The sequence below is a fragment of the Colletotrichum higginsianum genome, chromosome 10 (assembly GCF_001672515.1).
Source record: "Colletotrichum higginsianum IMI 349063 chromosome 10, whole genome shotgun sequence".
In the NCBI taxonomy this organism is placed as follows: Eukaryota; Fungi; Ascomycota; class Sordariomycetes; order Glomerellales; family Glomerellaceae; genus Colletotrichum; species Colletotrichum higginsianum.
Window position 1 is genome coordinate 1758980 of NC_030962.1, and position 16752 is coordinate 1775731.

A 16752-nucleotide genomic window follows, 5' to 3' on the forward strand; every position below is an offset into this window, starting at 1 on the left:
AACCCGGTGTTAAAACCCAGTGACTAGATAGATGCCTGGTTCTGTTCCCACACATCTATTCAGAAGAAAGAGAGAGAAAAGACGCATATCTTTTTTAAAAAGTTTTTCAAAAACAATTGTCGTGCCCTTCTGCAAGTAATTATCACAAACCATGTCTTCTGCCGGCGAGAAGCCGATGTCCACGCCCGGCCCGGATATCAAGAACGGCCCCGCCTTCGTCGCGGATGCCGACGAGGGGAAGAAGTCCATCAACCTCGGACAGGTCCTCGTCGACGACACCTTTCTGCCGCTCCGGGACGTCGAGCCGTACGACGGCCGCAGGATCCTGACCGTCAGAGCCGTTGTGACGGGGGGCCTCCTGGGCTCGCTGATCGCCTGCTCCAACCTGTACCTTGGTAAGATAGGGCACACCTACCTTCTGGAGAACGCCATCGTCTGATCGAGCTTTGGCTGGCTCAAGAGGCCCCCCCTGCTGCTGACACAAGTTGACGTGATGATTAAGGCCTCAAGACCGGCTTCGGCGCCGACGCCACTCTCTTCGCGTCCATTTTCGGTTTCGGCATCCTGAAGTTCCTAGAACGCTCCAAGGTGTGTGCGTGTGTGTGTGTGTGTGTGTGTGTGTTTATTCCTTTGTATCCCCCGTGTGTGCGGTGTGCGCGTTCAGGTCCCTACGGTTTGATACTTTGTAATACGCATAAAATCATCCTTCCCTTCTGACACCTCTCCCCCCCGTGGGCAAGCTCCCCTTGGTCTCTGGATACTTCGGCCCCCACGAGAACAACATCGTCCAGGCCACGGCTCTCGGCTGCGTCGGCGTCGGCTTCATCTTCGTCAGCGGCGTCCCGGCCCTCATACAGATGGGCCTCCTGGGCTCCGGGGGCGGCTCCGCCAGCTACGGCGTCCTGGTCTGCCTGACGTTCCTCTCCGGGTTCTGGGGCTTGTCCTTCGCGGTCCCCCTGCGGAGCCTCTTCGTCCTGAAGCTCGCCCGGCCGCTAAACCTCACGTTCCCCCTCGGCACCGCCTCGGCCATCACCATCAAAACCCTGCACTCCAGGTCCGAGGGCGCCCAGGCGTCGTCGCGGCGGAGCCTCGTGTCCATCAGTATCGCGTTCGCCGCGTCGCTCGTCTGGGCCGTCGCCAGCTCGTACGCGCCGGGCATCCTGTACACCTGGAATGTGTTCTGGTGGATCTACAAATGGGGCGGCCACGGCATCATCGCCGCCGTCAGCTGGGGCTGGCTCTCGTGGTCCTGGTCGCCGGCGCTGCTGGGCATGGGCATGCTCGTCGGCCTCAACCCGGCGCTGTCCTTCGTGCTGGGGTCGGTCCTCGCCTGGGGCATCATCGGGCCGATCCTCGTCCGCCTCGAGGTCGCCTCGGGTCTCCCCGTGAGTGCCGAGTATCCCGGCCTGGTGACGTATAACGCATTCAACCCGACCAAGTTCAGGGACGACCCTTCGCCCCGGTACTGGATCCTGTGGCCGGCCGTCTTCATGATGCTGGCCGTTTCCCTCACCACGATCGTGCTCGAGGCCAAATCCTTTGGGAAGCTGGCTTGGTACGGCATCATGACCCTTCGTCAAAGGTTGTCAAAGAACCGACAGCGGCAGACGACCATCCGCCAGGGAGAGAGCACCGCCGTGTTCGACCCCGTGCCCGAGCAGTACCGCATTAGGTGGTGGGAGTGGCTCGGCCTCGGCACCGTTTCCTTCGCCATCGCCATGACCGTCCTCCCGCTCCAGTTCGACATCGGTGCCGACATGAGCCTGCTGCATCTCGCCCTAGGCTTTTTCTGGGCCGTCGTCGTCATCCAGGTGTTCGGCGCCGTGGGCTCCTCGCCCATCAGCAGCGTCTCCAAGGGCTCGCAATTCATCACGGGCTCCATCATGCGGGACCAGGTCGACAAACTGGGCGCCGACGTGGCCGCGCGGTCCAACCTGATCGGCGCCACGGTGTCGTCGGGCGCGGCGCAGCAGTCAGCCGAGCTGGTCCAAGACTTCCGGACGGGGTTCCTCCTCGGTACGCCGACGCGGCCGCAGTGGTACGCGCAGTTGATGGGGACCATGATCTCGACGCTCGTGATGCCGGGGCTTTTCCTGCTCTTCACCAGGGCGTTCCCGTGCATCCTGGACCCGGCCGCCACGTACTGCCAGTTCGCCACGCCCTCCGTCACCGCGTGGCGCATCGTCACCGTCGGCATCCTCTCGCCGGTCATGCCCATAAGCACGTCCAGCTGGGTCGCGTCCGTCATCGCTGTCGTCTTGGGCGTGGGGGCGACGGTTCTGAAGAGATGGCTCAGCCTCCACCCCACGCGCAAGCACTGGGAATTCCGTGTCCCCAACATGGCCGTCGTCGGGCTGGCCATGACGGTTCCCGGGTCCGTCTCCTCCATAACGTTTGCGCTGGGGGCGGCGGCGGCGGCGCTCTGGGCCAGGTACGGGAAGGAGTCGCACGCGACATACTTCTATTCGGTAGCTGCTGGCGCCATTGCCGGGGAGGGTGTTGGGTACGTGATTCTCAGCATTCTTCAGATCGCCGAGGTTGCAGGTCCTACGTACTTTGGAACGAAGCTGGGTTGCGTTGCCGAGATTTGCTAATTTAGGGTCCTGACGTATGTGTTGCCCGTGATGGCATCTGATGCTGTCGTTCGAAGACGGTGTCTGGAAAGTGTTAACGAGTACTGAATGAATGATTTGCAGATTAGCACAATTATCTAGAGCCTGCGCGGCGATCACGATGTGTTTGTTACCCTTATCCGTTCGTGTGTCCGCCTTGATGGCTTAGCTATGTTTTCCTCAACACAAAGATTCACAGCGCCGCCCCCGTCATTTATCCTTTGGAGATAAATTCGAAGAGGTGTTCTCCACTATGTCTGTCTTGAAGTAAACAGGCAGGAGAGATTCATGATACATCCCTTCGCTGGCTGGATAAAGATAATGTCGTCATTCCTGTCAAGACCACAATTGCTGCACGGCAACTGTGGGACCGTATTTGCGCCTTCATAGAAGAAAAGTGACCAGACGCAAAAGAAAACCCTCCAGCATAGTATAAGGGTCGTCGATGGGGTTCGGTCTGGACTTAAATTAGTGTCCTCCGTGATTATACTCGGTAGTGGGGCCGACCCGGGTCCGGCCCGGCCTGGGTCACAGTCCCGGGCGACGGGGGCATCGGCCGGCGCGGAAATCCGGATCAAGAGACCGAACATGGACGGGGGAAGAAAGCATTCGAGAACGACTTAGCTCTCACGCTGGCTGCCTAGCGAGTGGTAAGCCCCAGACGCGCAACAACGCAGCCAGCAAAACTTCTCTGGTATCTATCTCCCTGTTTTCTTTGTGCCCAGTTCGGCGGCATCAATGGCCATGTACGTCAACCCTGTCCTGCAAAGATGTTCAACCCAAACACAATGATAAGCGTGTCGTGGTAACATCATAAGCCAGGAATGCTTGCTGTAGACTGCAGACATATTGAGTCCTCTGAAGTACTAGCCATTCTGACGCCGAGTGGCCTACCAACTAAACAGCATGCAGCTTGAATCGCCGCCGATTTCGGAATTTTCGAGATGCCAACGCCCGGCTTTTACTGACCGAACTGTGTCTTGCATGAGACCCCGGGAGAGCCTGGGAGAGCCTGGGAGACAAGACAAGCGGTCTTCCCCCGCACTGGTTGGTCAAGTTCTTGCGTAAGATTTTCTTCCTCACCCTTGCAATCAGTGGGCCGAGCCGGCATTTCGTCACCGGGACCCCCATTGATGGATTGCATCTTCCCCGTCCGATGCTTGCTCGCACGGGGCCTTGCGGGGAGGCGAGTTTCTGCCGTTTCTGCAAAGGTACTATCGAAAAGTACGTAACGGTAACGGTATCGAGCGACGACATGTCTGATATCTTGAGTTGTTTGGCCAGGAATCTTTGCCAGAACCATGCTAGCCCCTTCACAAGGGGACTGACAGATTGCCACACCCGAAGTCGTCTCAGGGGCCAGCCTTTTTATGCCCCCCCTCGCACCCCCCCTTGCATATGATACCTTCTCAGGCTCTATCAAGCTAGGGGCGCCGCCGGCGACACAAGCCCAGCATCAGAGATAATGCAGCTTGCCGATACCGTGGTCCATCTCCCATAGCTCGGTTGCCGCGACCGCAGCACCGGGCCGGTCGCTCTGGAATGTCTATCCAGGCGGGCCCATCGGTAGCTCGACGACTTCCAACAAATCTCACCAATATTTCGCAGGCAAGCCACTCTGTGAATAACCCGTCTGATTTCACATCACCAGACGCCAAGCATGGGCCGCGACACGAAACCACACGGCGACGGCGAAGGCGAAGGCGCCACGACGGCCAAGATGAGCACGGCGCAATCGGCCGACCAGCACGACAACGTCGCCATCAACGCGTCGGGCCACGTCCAGGAGCTCGAGCGGAACTTCAGCCTCCTCTCCCTCGCCGGCGTCGGCCTCGTCGTCGGCAACGTCTGGCCCGCCATCGGCGGCTCCATCCTCGTCGCCATCTTCAACGGCGGGCCGCCCGGCGTGCTCTACGAGTTCGTCGCCGTGTCGGTCTGCTACTGGACCGTGGCCGCCAGCATCGCCGAGCTCGCGAGCGCCGTGCCCTCGTCCGCCGGCGTCTACCACTGGGCCTCGGTGACGCCCGGCCGCCGATGGGGCCGCGTCGTCGGCTTCTTCGCCGGCTGGTGGAACTACCTGGCCTGGGTCCTCGGCGCCGCGAGCATGGCGTCCATCTTCGGCAACACCGTCGTGCAGATGTACGCCCTCAACCACGCCGGGTTCGAGGCGCGGCCGTGGCACGTCTTCGTCGTCTACGTCGTCGCCACCTGGCTCGCCTGCGCCGTCGTCTGCCTGGCCAACGGCGCCCTGCCGAGGATCAACGACTTTGGCGTCGTCGCCATCCTGGCCGGCTTCCTCATCACCGTCGTCGTCGTCGCCGTCATGCCCGGCCGCGACGGGCGGCCGCTCCACGCCTCGTCGTCGTTCGTCTGGACCGAGTGGACCGCCGACATCGGGTACCCCGACGGGTTCGTCTTCGTCGCCGGCATGCTCAACGGGGCCTTCAGCGTCGGCGCCGTCGACGCCACGACCCACCTGGCGGAGGAGATCCCGAACCCCCAGCGCAACGTGCCCATCGCCCTCGGGCTGCAGCTGAGCATCGGGTTCGTCACGGGCTTCTGCTATCTCGTCACCATCATGTACGCCATCCACGACTACGACGCCCTCTTCGAGTCCCCGTACCCCATCGCCGAGATTTACCGCCAGGCCACCGGGTCCGCCGCCGGCGCGACCGGCCTGCTCGCCCTCGTGCTCATCTGCATCGGCCTGACGCTGATAGGGCTGTACATCACTTGCGGACGCACGCTCTGGGCCCTCGCCCGCGACGGCGCGAGCCCCCGACCCGATGTGCTGGGGAAGGTGGACCATAGGCTGGGGATGCCGATGTGGTCCACGGTGGTGTCGGCCGTGTTGGTGACGGTGCTCGGGGCCATCTACGTCGGCAGCACCACGGCCTTCAACGCCTTTGTCGGCAGTTTCATCCTCCTCTCCAGCAGCTCCTATCTCGCCGCCATTCTGCCCAACCTCTTGGCGGGCAGGAAGAGGGTCGCTTACGGGCCCTTTCACATGCGGGGGTGGATCGGCTTCGCCGTCAACGGCTTCGCCTGCGCGTACATGTCGGTCTGGTTCGTCATCTACTGCTTCCCTTACGCGCTGCCGACGGATGCGCAGTCGATGAACTACGCCTGTGTGATTTGGGGGGGTCTCACGGCCTTCGTTGCCCTGTGGTGGTTCTTGGGGGCGAGGAAGGGGTACGAGGGCCCGACGACGACGGGAGGCGTCGTGGCCGAGATGGAAGTCGGCGGCGCAAGACATGCTGCGTGATGTGAATCGTTCTTTTTTGTGTCTTGGGGACTGTCTCTGTCGGGTATTCGCTTCGAGACATGTTGGCTAGTAAAAACTCGACGTTATTGCTGTATTAGATGTTCGCTACTATATTGTCTAGGCCGTACGTAACTACTAGCACAACGAGTGAGCTTTGATATGACGACTTTGGTTAGATTTCCGAATTACTTACAATGATGGGTTTCTAAAGACTGAAGCTCTGAAATAATAAGGAAGAAAGAAGAAAACCCTTAACAGGATGGAGACGGCCAAGGCTATCTTCCATCGCACGGCATGAAAATGACGGCATTGCACCCTTCCTTTTCGCCCGTGAATGGATCAGATACCGTAGAACCTGGGGCTTTCCGATTGGCCGCTTTCCCCTGCGTTAAATGATACGGTACAAGCTATTGCTGTTGGTCCAAGGAAACGCCACGGCCTAACTGCAGCAACACAACGTGCTGCAAATACCTAAATAACCACGGGACACCACTCCTCCTCTATACCGTTCCGCGAGGAGCTTCTTCTCACCTACTTTCCAACAGAAGATGCCAACGTGGGTTTGCGACTCGGAGGGTTGCGGCCGGCCAGCTGTCCGCAACCTCGGCGACTGCACTCTCTGCGATCAACATCTATGCTCCATCCACCTTCAACCCCCTTTTCATCAATGCCCTAGATGGGAGGTGAGTTGGGGGCAGCTTGGCCCATACATCTATCTCCGTGTCTGTTTACTTGCTAACCTCCCCATCGGCAGGATGCAGATGCCTACGATCCTGCGTCCCGAGAGGCCGAAGCACGCGAGCTGACGGTGCTGATTGACAAGGTCGACACCGCTGCTCTTGCAGCCCGAGCCAGCTTCTTGCGGCAAGGTACGCCTTGCCATATTGACCCGCTGCGTTACGACAGAGCCACGCGGAGTTCCGTGATGGGCGGCATGAACTACCACGTCGAGATCTGTTTCGACGACGGCGTCCAATGGATCGCCCGCATCCGCCGGTTCAACGCCACATCTCCGCCGGCTCAGCTCCGAGATTACATCATCCGGAGTGAGGCGGCGACCCTCGGGTTTCTTGAGAAGACGGGCGTGCCCGCTCCCAGGCTGTACGATTTCGCGTTGGAGCACGCCGACAACCCCGTCGGGGTCGGCTACATCCTGATGGAGAAGTTGCCGGGGAGGTCTCTCCGATGGTCCACCGCGACCCAGGAACAACGGAACACCGACATGAGCCAGCTCGCCGATACGTTTATCGAGCTTCACAAGTATCCGTTCGACGTCCTCGGCTCTCTCGACCGGCCGGGCGAGTCTCATGTCGGGGCGCTTGCTCGAGAATCGCTCACCGACTTTGCACGGTCCGAGATGCGGACCATCGGGCCATTCTCCTCTGTGGAGGAATACCACAGATCGTCGCTTCAGCTCGTCTTGGACTTGATTCTTCGCGGCGAGATGTACTCCAATCTAGCCGTGGACGCCTACCTGATCCACCGGTTCCTCATCGACTTGATACCCTCCGTGCTGCCAGGGCCAGAGCCAGATAACCAAAAGTTCTTCTATCTAAAGCACGCCGACGACAAGGGGGACCATATCCTGGTGGATGACGATTTCAACATTACGGGGATTATCGACTGGGAATGGGCCCATACCGCGCCGCCAGTTGTCGCGTTCAACTCCCCCATCGGCTTCCTACCGGTCGCCGACTTCTATAACGGTTCGAACGACCTGGGTGACGACGAAGTTACCTTTGCACGCCTGCTCGAGGAAAAGGGCCGCCGGGATCTGGGCTGGTTTGTTCGGCGCGGCCGGTTGCAGCACAGGTTCGCTTTCTGCTGCGGGTACGACCTCGCGGCGGACTGGAGCGGGTTCCAGGGCCTGTTTCGGGGGCTCCGGGACGCCGCCAAAGTGGACGAGGGCCTGGGCTGGGAGGACTGGAAAGCTGTGGCGATGCGGCGTTATGAGGAGGAGGCCGGGCTGCAGCAGCTGTTGTCCATGCAGAGGAAAGCCTTTTGCTCACAGAGCTAAAGTCTTGTCGCTTTGAAAGGTGCGTGAAAGTTGTGTGGTTCCAACAAAAAATATCAATGTCTCTTGAGTGTTTCTTACTAGGCAGTACGAGTCAGAATGTCTTTTCAAGGTATTGCAGGTGAGAGAGTTGTTCTGGTGGTTGCAATTGAGTAATGGAGTCGCAAATTGTCAACTCCACACTCCGGATCATGCTCCGGAAAATATGGGCAGTCATTTATTTTACTTCTTGATGCCACATGTCATGTCATGACATGCCATTTCATCATAGCAATGACCCTGAAAAGCATCTTGAGTAAGTTGGAAAGTCTAACGATAACTAGGGAGGTGGGTAGGTATCTAGTGTGGAGGAGGACTGTGTACTATGGTATGCTCTCTCTTCAGAGTCGTCTTCTCACCTACATACACCCTTCACATCTCTCACCTTGGCATAGATCATCTTTGACTTGTTCCTCGCGTCCCACAGCCCCGCTCAACTCCCGCAGATCGAAGCAACCGCATGATCTACCTGTACCTGTTGTACAGACTCTGGGGGTTATCTATCATCTATCCAAGGTTAGATCGATACTGTCTCGTTTCTGTACAAAGGTACTTGTCACTCCATGTCTCACTCACCCTTCTCCCCGACGTATAGACCGGACGAAAGTGGCCTGTGTCTGCTTAGATAAGCCCCGAGTGTGACGATTTAAAAGGCGCCTTAACCGCCCCCAGCCAACAAACCCATCCAAGCAACCAATCACTTGTCATCCCCCAACAACAACCCCAACACGCCCACCATCTGCATCTGCATCTCCATCTCCATCTCCATCTCCCTCTCCGACTTCGCCCCCCCCCCCCCATCCCTCGGGCCGTTCAGGTACAAAGCAAGGCAGCAGGAAGATCTCTCACTAGTCTAAACACACATACACACATACACACAACACACACACACACACACACACACACCATGAGGAGCAAGGGTTCGTCGTCGGCCGCCCTCTCGCGTGATGCCAACCAGTCGTCGTACCCTTACAACCTCGGCACGTTTCATCGGTCTGTGAGCACGACCAGCACAGATGCCCAGGTTTGGTTCAGTCGCGGCCTGACCTGGGCGTATGCCTTCAACCACGAGGAGTCGGCGAGGTGCTTCCAGAAGGCCATCGACCACGACCCCTTCTGCGCCATGGCCTACTGGGGCCTCGCCTTCGTCCTGGGGCCCAACTACAACAAGCCGTGGAAGGTGTTTGACGGACACGACCTGGCCGAGACCACCAGGCGCGCCCACCACACCATCATGCAGGCAAAGGGCCACTCGGCCAGGGCGACCCCCGTCGAGAGCGCCCTCATCGACGCCCTCGTCCGCCGCTATCCGCAGGAGACGCCCGCCGAGGACTGTTCCCGGTGGAACCAGGACTACGCCCAGGCCATGGACTCGGTGATGCGGGCCTATCCCGACGACCTCGACGTCGTCGCCCTCTGGACCGACGCCACCATGAACGTCACGCCGTGGAACCTGTGGAACTACAAGACCGGGAAGCCCACCCCCGGCGCCAGGACCCTGGAGATCAAGGACGTCATGGACCGCACCTTCAGGCTGAGGGGCTCTCTGCAGCACCCGGGCCTCCTCCACCTGTACATCCACCTCATGGAGATGTCGCCCACGCCCGAGGCCGCCCTCACCATAGCCGACAACCTGCGCGGCCTCGTCCCGGACGCCGGCCACCTTGAGCACATGCCCACCCACCTCGACATCATCTGCGGCCAGTACCGCCGCGCCATCGCCTCCAACTCGGACGCCATCCGCGCCGACTCCAAGTTCCTCGCCCGCGAGGGCCCCCTCAACTTCTACACCCTGTACCGCTCTCACGACTTCCACTTCCGCCTGTACGGCGCCATGCTGTGCGGCCAGTCCAAGGTCGCCCTCGAGACGGTCCGGGAGCTCGAGTCCACCATCTCGGAGGATCTCCTGCGCGTCGAGTCGCCGCCCATGGCCGACTGGCTGGAGGGCTTCCTCGGCATGCGCATGCACGCCCTCATCCGCTTCGGCCGCTGGGACGACATCCACGCCCTCGAGCTGCCCCGGGACCCCAAGCTCTACTGCGCGACGACGGCCATGACGCACTACGCCAAGGGCGTCGCCCTGGCCGTGCAGGGCAGGATAGACGAGGCCGAGCAGGAGCGGCGGCTGTTCGCCGAGGCCCTCGAGCGGCTACCCTCGTCGCGCGCCGTCTTCAACAACACCTGCCAGGAGATCCTCGCCATCGGCGAGGCGATGCTGGACGGCGAGCTGGCCTACCGGAAGGGCGACTACGACACCGCCTTCGCGCACCTCCGCAAGGCCGTCGAGAGGGACGACGCCCTCCCCTACGACGAGCCCTGGGGCTGGATGCAGCCGGCGCGGCACGCCCTCGGCGCGCTGCTGCTCGAGCAGGGCCGCGTCGAGGAGGCGGCGGCCGTCTACAGCGCCGACCTCGGCATCGACGAGTCCCTGCCGCGGGCCCAGCGCCACCCCAACAACGTCTGGGCCCTCCACGGCCTGTACGAGTGCCTGGTGAGGCTCGGCCGCGACGACGAGGCCAGGATCCTCAAGCCCCAGCTGAACCTGGCCCTGGCCGTCGCCGACGTGCCCATCAAGTCGTCGTGCTTCTGCCGCCTGAGGACCGTCGATTGACAGACACGGTCGCTGAGGCCGCCGTCCCAGCGCGGCGGCAGCCTCGGCGACCCTCGGGAACCACGAGCCAAGTTATGACACTGGCTTTCTGGGGGGGGCGGGGGTGCCTCGGTGGTGACGGAGCATTCGACGGTGATGTAAGGGGACCTCACACCGATGGAGGGTATAGTGAGTGAGAATCAGGGGAGGGGTGTTGGAAGCAAGACATCGGCGGCGGGATGCATACGGCAGACGACCTACAAGTGAAATCAGCGGGCTCATTCTCAGTTTTAAGTGACTCTGGTGTCTTTGGTGCTTTCTAAAGAGATACTTGGCAGCTTGTTCGGTTCAATGATCATAGTTAATAAACGCAGCCTGGCTTTTGGAATCATTGAAAAATCAAACCAGCATTTTGACGACAAGACGACCTAAGTACACTCCTGGTGCATTAACACATTTGTAGTAGAGGATTAACTAGCTTAACATCCTCTAGAGTAAACTTGGTTTTTAAAAACACAAGAAGATGTTGTGTACATGGCCGAGACAGCTTCGTGTGGTTGTAGAAATCGATACAATAAATCAGAACAGAAGATCTGTGCAGTAGAGCCCCTTAGCTAGCATTAATCCCCCCCAAACCATTAACCCTAATCGAAAAGTGAACAATTCCTAAGCAATCAATTGGGTGCTATGTCAACGTGTCAGCGGTCCTGGAGCGGTTCAGTTGGTTGTATCCATACATGCTTGACAGTAGGGACTGAGACGGGCACCATCGGCGACGGACAACCATTTGAGCCAGGACTCGGCCACTTCGGGATGTATCTAATGGCTTTGTTGCTTTGTTGCTTTGTCAGACCTTGAAGTCACATACCTGCCAGAGCGATATCACGCGAAATAGACGTTATGGCTTATGCTATCCAAAGTAGCTGACAAGGCACAGTTGTGCTTCACGACAATCCTACAAGACATACACACCCAATAGGTCAGCTTGTAAGCGACAAAAACCTCGCCCAAGGAGTTGATTTGCCCATTTCGAGAGGCTGACCCCACTTATCGAGGGGAGTGCAGCTGTCATGACGCGTATATCTGGCCGTTTAAGTCGAGAAGGATCAGACAGCTAGCTATGAAGGATCGGCTTTCAGCGACATAAATACCACAGGCTTGGCTTGAGGATAGCAGCAATGTTCGCAGATCACTCCCAGGGCCACGATCTCTCGGACACCCAAGCCTTCTACTCTTGGGACTGGCAACACGGCGGGCCAATCTGCAGCCCAAGTCCCAAAGGCGAAAACTTGGCAAGACTGAGTTGAACCATACCATACCATACATAAAAACACAACTCCATACTGTACGATATGGAACGGCCGGCAATGCGCCAGACGCCGCTGTCCGCCTCCAAACTAGGCATGGATCGGCGGTGGTGGCTCCTCGCCGTCCCCGCCCTGTGGATCGTCGCCCACAATGTCCAGTACATCTTCGGCGTCCCGTACATGGGCGACCCGGAGGTGATGTGGGCGACCCGGCGGAGGCTCTTCGGCAAGCTCCACATCCTCGGCGGCGGCTTCGCCATGTTCTGCGGCCCCTTGCAGTTTCTCGGCGGCCTCCGGCGTCACTACCCGGCCGCGCACCGCTGGATCGGCCGCGTCTACAACCTCGGCATCGCCGTCGGGGGCGCCAACGCCTTCAAGATGGCCTTGGCCGCCTCCTGCCACCCCCTCGGCCAGATCGGCTTCGCCGTCCTGGCCGGCATCTGGCTGGCCACGTGCGCACTCGGCCTCCTCGCGGTCCTCCAGGGCGACGTCGAGGCCCACAAGCACTGGATGATGCGCAACTACGCCGCGACTTACGCCGCCGTCACGCTGCGCGTCCAGATGCCGTTGCTCATGGCCTCGGGCATGCTTCCCTACCACGCCGCTGCCGTTGCCGGCTGGACGAGCTGGATCCCAAACCTCGTCGCTGCTGAGTGGTGGATAACGAGGTCCCCTGCGGAGAAGAGGCTCAAAACGAAGTAAAGATGTCTCGTGTTGTATAGCCCTTCTTCCACAAGTCTTTGAATTGCTTTGAAAGAGCAAGGATCGTTATTTCGGGGACATCCGGGACGAAATCCGTACTTCCGCGCCTATGGCCAATTTCTAAATCAAAGGCCAAACATTCACCCTCGTTCACCTTAGCTTAGCCCACCCTAAATGCAGCATCGCCGAGATTTTTAGGCATGTTGGTAATGAGAACACCCCAAAACATCGCCCACAAGAACCAAGACAGTTCTCTAACCGGACTTCAATCTGCTTGGACCCGCTTGAGGCCATGTCACATCTTTCCACAAGGGTAGCAACAAGCAGAGTTCGCTTCCGGCAACAAGCTGATGTTGGGTTGAAAATGATAGATATGTACGTGGTTTCTCAAATAATGTGTGTATGTACAGGTTGGTCTGAAAGCAGTCCCGGGCACGCCCGAGACGCAGAAGTTTTGTTCTCAACGAAACTCCCAAGTGTGTTTTATGTTGTTGTCGGTCTTCCCGGAGCCCTCCGTGATCTTAAGTCTTTACTCAAACAATCGACCGGCTCTTGTCCATCGTCTCACCCGCCCGAGATGAGCGTGTGATGGCCCATGTCCTCGAAGCAAAGCAAACTTGCCCCAGCGCAACGAATGTTGGGGGGGAGAGCAGCTTAGCAGGTGCCGGCCTTCTTGGGCTCGCAGCCGCCGGCGCAGCCGTTGTACTTCTGGCACTTGGTCTTGGCGTCGGCGCAGACGTTCTTGAGGGTGGCGCGGTCGCCCAGGTTGCTGTTGATGCCGGCGAGCTCGCCGCCGTTCTTGGCGGTGATGCCCTCGAGGTTGACGGTGCGCTTGCACTGGGACTTGCACTGTTGGTGTTTCTCTGGTTAGCCTCGGGTAAAAGGATGCCAAGGGGTTTGTGTTATGTGTGTGTGTGTGTGTGTGTGTGTGTGTGTGTGTGTGTGTGTGTGTGTGCGTATAGCAACAGCAATACAGGATGGACTCACGTTGCCGCAAGAACGGTAAAGCTTGCCGTAGTCCTCGACGTAGTAGTTGATGACGTTGACGGTACCGCAGCCGTTGTGCTGGATGACCTTGTCGGAGGCGTGGTAGGCGCCGCCGCCGATGATCCAGGTCTGCTTGCCGGCCTTGTCGTTCTTGATGGAGATGGCGTCCTCGCAGACGTCCTCGAACCAGACGAACTCGAGCGTGCAGTGCCCGTTGCAGTGGACGCCCTCGGCCTGGTTCTTGCCGATGATGGCGTTCTTCAGGGTGCCGCCGGCCTGGATGTAGAAGACGGAGTCCTTGTAGTCTGCGGTTGTTTTTACACACATGTCAGATACTGATGATGATATAGGGATAGAGGGTGTGTGTGAAAAGAAGAGAGCCCGTGGACGAAAAAAAGGACTACTCACCACCCTCGGACTGGCCGCCGCAGGCACCGGAGCCGCGGTCGTAGCGCTTCCACTGTCCGTCAAAGACCTGGCCGGACTTGATCTCGATGTAGGACTTGGAGGAGACGGTGCCGGTGGCCTTGGGGACGCCGCCGGTGTAGCCGTTGCAGGCGAGGGCGCCGGGGAGGGCAGCCAGCAGAGGCACCAGGCCGAACTTGAAGAACTGCATTTTGATGGGAAAAGGGTAGAACACACACGTGGGTGAGGGAGAATAAAAATGAAAATAAAAGAATGAATGTAGTAGTTGGTTTAAGGTTGAGAGAGTGTGAGTGAGTGATGGGCAGCAAAACCGAGTCCGAGAGGGTCGGAGAAGATCACTTATATACAAACCTTTCGGTGGGTAAATGAGGTTCATGTCCTAATAGCTACTAGTCCCATGCCAAGAGAGAACTTGGCTTCCTCTCTCTCTGTGTGTGTCTTTCTCTCTGGCTCTCTCGGATCCTCTCCCCGTCGTATGTGTACGATTCAAGAGAGAGCCCAGACATACGCGCCAGGAGTCATTGCCAAGGGCGCCACGCTGGGGGGTCAAGTTGAATGGCCGCAACCCACGAGGCGGCGGAGGAGGAGGAGGAGGAGGGAGGGAGTGAGTGACTTGGCAAACCGCACAGGGATCAATGGGACATGCCATTTCTGAACGCAGTACGGACACAGAGAACAAAGGTGGGTATCGGTGGATGGAGGATACCTGCACGCTTGCTTGCTTCTGCGTGATGCTTGTCGTTGGCGATGGAGTCCGTCTGGAGATTTGCTCCGCGTGCCGGCGTTGGCGCGCGTGGGAGTTTTTGGGTCTTCCTGTTCCCACCACACCTCCTATTGGGTCCTTGGGACCGGTACCTGATTCTCTTTCTGCAATCAACACCGCATGCAGGGGCAGGCTAAAGCAGGGCCCGGCGTGCCGGATGAGACTGAGGGGAGAGAAGCAACCTGCTTGAACGGGAAATCCTGCGCCCGCTGTTGCTATACACACATAGAGAGAGAAAGATAGAAAAGCAGTTGTGAGGCACCTTGGTGACACTGTTATCTGGGAATGTGTACAGACGACTGCAATCTCGTCGGCTCGACGGTAAAGCAAAGACGCCAGAATGAACTGCCAGACTCATGCGATCCAATCAGAGGCCGTTACCGACGGCGGGAAAGAGATTAAGCTCTGTGGCATTGGTGATGGGAACCCGACAGCCAGGTTTTTTTTCTTCCTTTCTTCCTCTCTCGTCTTTCTTTCCCGAGCAAGGGGGTAACCTTGACGAAGAGGTGACAACTGGCAGACAGCAGCTTACCTGCTCCAGTGTTGATAATGAGAAAGAAAGAAAAAAAGAATTGGCGGCGAAGGGCGATTCTAAGATTTCCATAAGGAGGGTCTGCGGGACATTTCGATGTTTGTTACTTTTTTACTGGATCCGTACGTACTTGGTGTGGGCTGTAAAGGCGGAGATGCCAAGACCCATAGAGCCCTCCAAAAAAGTCTTCGTTCAATGGATCGTACGCATATTGGGGGATGGATGAGCCGTGGGTGACAAGCCCTGGTCCGGTGCTGGATGTTGATTAACGCCAAGAGGCAACTCGCCCCAAACACGCCTTGGAAAAGATTGCCAGGGGGGAGTGCCCCGCATCAGGTTCTTGGAGGTGTGTCGTTGTTTTCCCATGACACCGGTTTTGTTCGTTCTCTTTTCGTGACCCGACGGGGACGGGGATCGATTCACCGTCACAACTCGTGCTCGGCGTCGACGTGAGTCTCGCCGAAGGGAGGGGAAGAGTCCATTGACCCCTCCGCAACCGAAACCGAGGCCGTCCCTTTCGATTCTTTTCCTTCTACAGTCAGTTGAGTGACTAGGAGAAGCATGTCTTGCGTTGTTAAACAACTATGGCAAGGTTCGAACATGCCGGTCCAACGGTCAGCTGTCATCCGAACTTCCAAAGTCACCAACCTTCCTCAAACGCCGTCCCTTTTCCTTTTGTCTGGTGCTCTGTTACCTGACCACGCTTGTTGATTGCTCCCCAGTAATAGTCTCACGAGGTCATTGGACAGTCAAGGCTGCCTCCCACGTGCCCAGCCCTTGGAAGCTTCCTGTTGACCTCCTCTCATCTCAGGGATCTTTAGGAGAGAGAGACTATCTCCCGCATCCCCCCCCCCCCCCCCCCCCCCCGCCCTTAACCCTCTTCAAATGATCCGTTTCCGGGGCTATGTTGAATGTCAATCCGGCTTCTCCCCGAAGAGCACAGGCAGCCGGTCGAATCACCCTCGTCCCGCCGCAAGGGGATCCTTATGCTTACATACCGGATTCCGGTGTCCGATATATTACTCTGTGAGTGCGCCTACCTACCTACCTACCCATCCATCCGTGCCTAGTGTAAAATGAGAATCCCCCTTCCATCCCCCGAGAGTTCCGCGAGTATCCGTAGGCGTATCCCAGTTCCAATCACTCCAGCCAAGCCAGCTCTTGATGTACGAATGAATACCCGCAAAACCACCCAGAGCGTTGGCCAGAGCTTATTCCCGATAAAGCCTGAGCTCCGTCTCTACTGACTACATCCTGGGCAGGTCCATCCTTTAACCCCTGATCTCTCTCATCGACAACCCCTGGCGGCGTCGGCGTCGGCGTCGGGTCCGAATCAAGACGGTTGCCAACCCTTGCATTAACGTCGCCCACATATCATTTGGGGAATGAGGTCATCCAGTTAAGCTCATTCGGGTTGCCTCTTTCGAATCGGGTTCTCCCATGCTCCCCCCCCCCCCCCCCCCCCCCCTCCTATCCCTATCAGGCCCGCTGCCGTCACTCATCTGCTCCCCTATT

At 58.4% G+C, this 16752-nt stretch overlaps 6 protein-coding genes across 6 annotated transcripts; 5 read left to right on the forward strand and 1 right to left on the reverse strand.

Annotated features, from left to right (window-relative positions):
- Window positions 1-151: 151 nt before the first annotated feature.
- Window positions 152-2594, forward strand: CH63R_14025 (Oligopeptide transporter; the record flags this gene model as incomplete). Its single annotated transcript, XM_018308999.1, has 3 exons — window positions 152-395; window positions 503-588; window positions 741-2594. The coding sequence occupies 3 exons, from the start codon at window positions 152-154 to the stop codon at window positions 2592-2594; spliced, it is 2184 nt and encodes a 727-aa protein (XP_018151317.1).
- A 1678-nt stretch (window positions 2595-4272) lies between these two features.
- On the forward strand, window positions 4273-5877 carry CH63R_14026 (Amino acid permease; the record flags this gene model as incomplete). Its single annotated transcript, XM_018309000.1, has 1 exon — window positions 4273-5877. The coding sequence occupies one exon, from the start codon at window positions 4273-4275 to the stop codon at window positions 5875-5877; it is 1605 nt and encodes a 534-aa protein (XP_018151318.1).
- A 676-nt stretch (window positions 5878-6553) lies between these two features.
- CH63R_14027 (uncharacterized protein) lies at window positions 6554-7894 on the forward strand (the record flags this gene model as incomplete). Its single annotated transcript, XM_018309001.1, has 2 exons — window positions 6554-6560; window positions 6639-7894. The coding sequence occupies 2 exons, from the start codon at window positions 6554-6556 to the stop codon at window positions 7892-7894; spliced, it is 1263 nt and encodes a 420-aa protein (XP_018151319.1).
- Window positions 7895-8837: 943 nt separating this feature from the next.
- Window positions 8838-10541, forward strand: CH63R_14028 (TPR domain-containing protein; the record flags this gene model as incomplete). Its single annotated transcript, XM_018309002.1, has 1 exon — window positions 8838-10541. The coding sequence occupies one exon, from the start codon at window positions 8838-8840 to the stop codon at window positions 10539-10541; it is 1704 nt and encodes a 567-aa protein (XP_018151320.1).
- Window positions 10542-11887: 1346 nt separating this feature from the next.
- CH63R_14029 (Membrane protein) lies at window positions 11888-12529 on the forward strand (the record flags this gene model as incomplete). Its single annotated transcript, XM_018309003.1, has 1 exon — window positions 11888-12529. The coding sequence occupies one exon, from the start codon at window positions 11888-11890 to the stop codon at window positions 12527-12529; it is 642 nt and encodes a 213-aa protein (XP_018151321.1).
- Window positions 12530-13183: 654 nt separating this feature from the next.
- On the reverse strand, window positions 13184-14318 carry CH63R_14030 (Pectate lyase c; the record flags this gene model as incomplete). The annotated part of the gene is made up of 3 exons (XM_018309004.1): window positions 13184-13378; window positions 13517-13821; window positions 13925-14318. 3 exons carry the CDS (start codon window positions 14316-14318, stop codon window positions 13184-13186), a joined length of 894 nt encoding a protein of 297 aa, XP_018151322.1.
- Between the last annotated feature and the right edge of the window lie 2434 nt (window positions 14319-16752).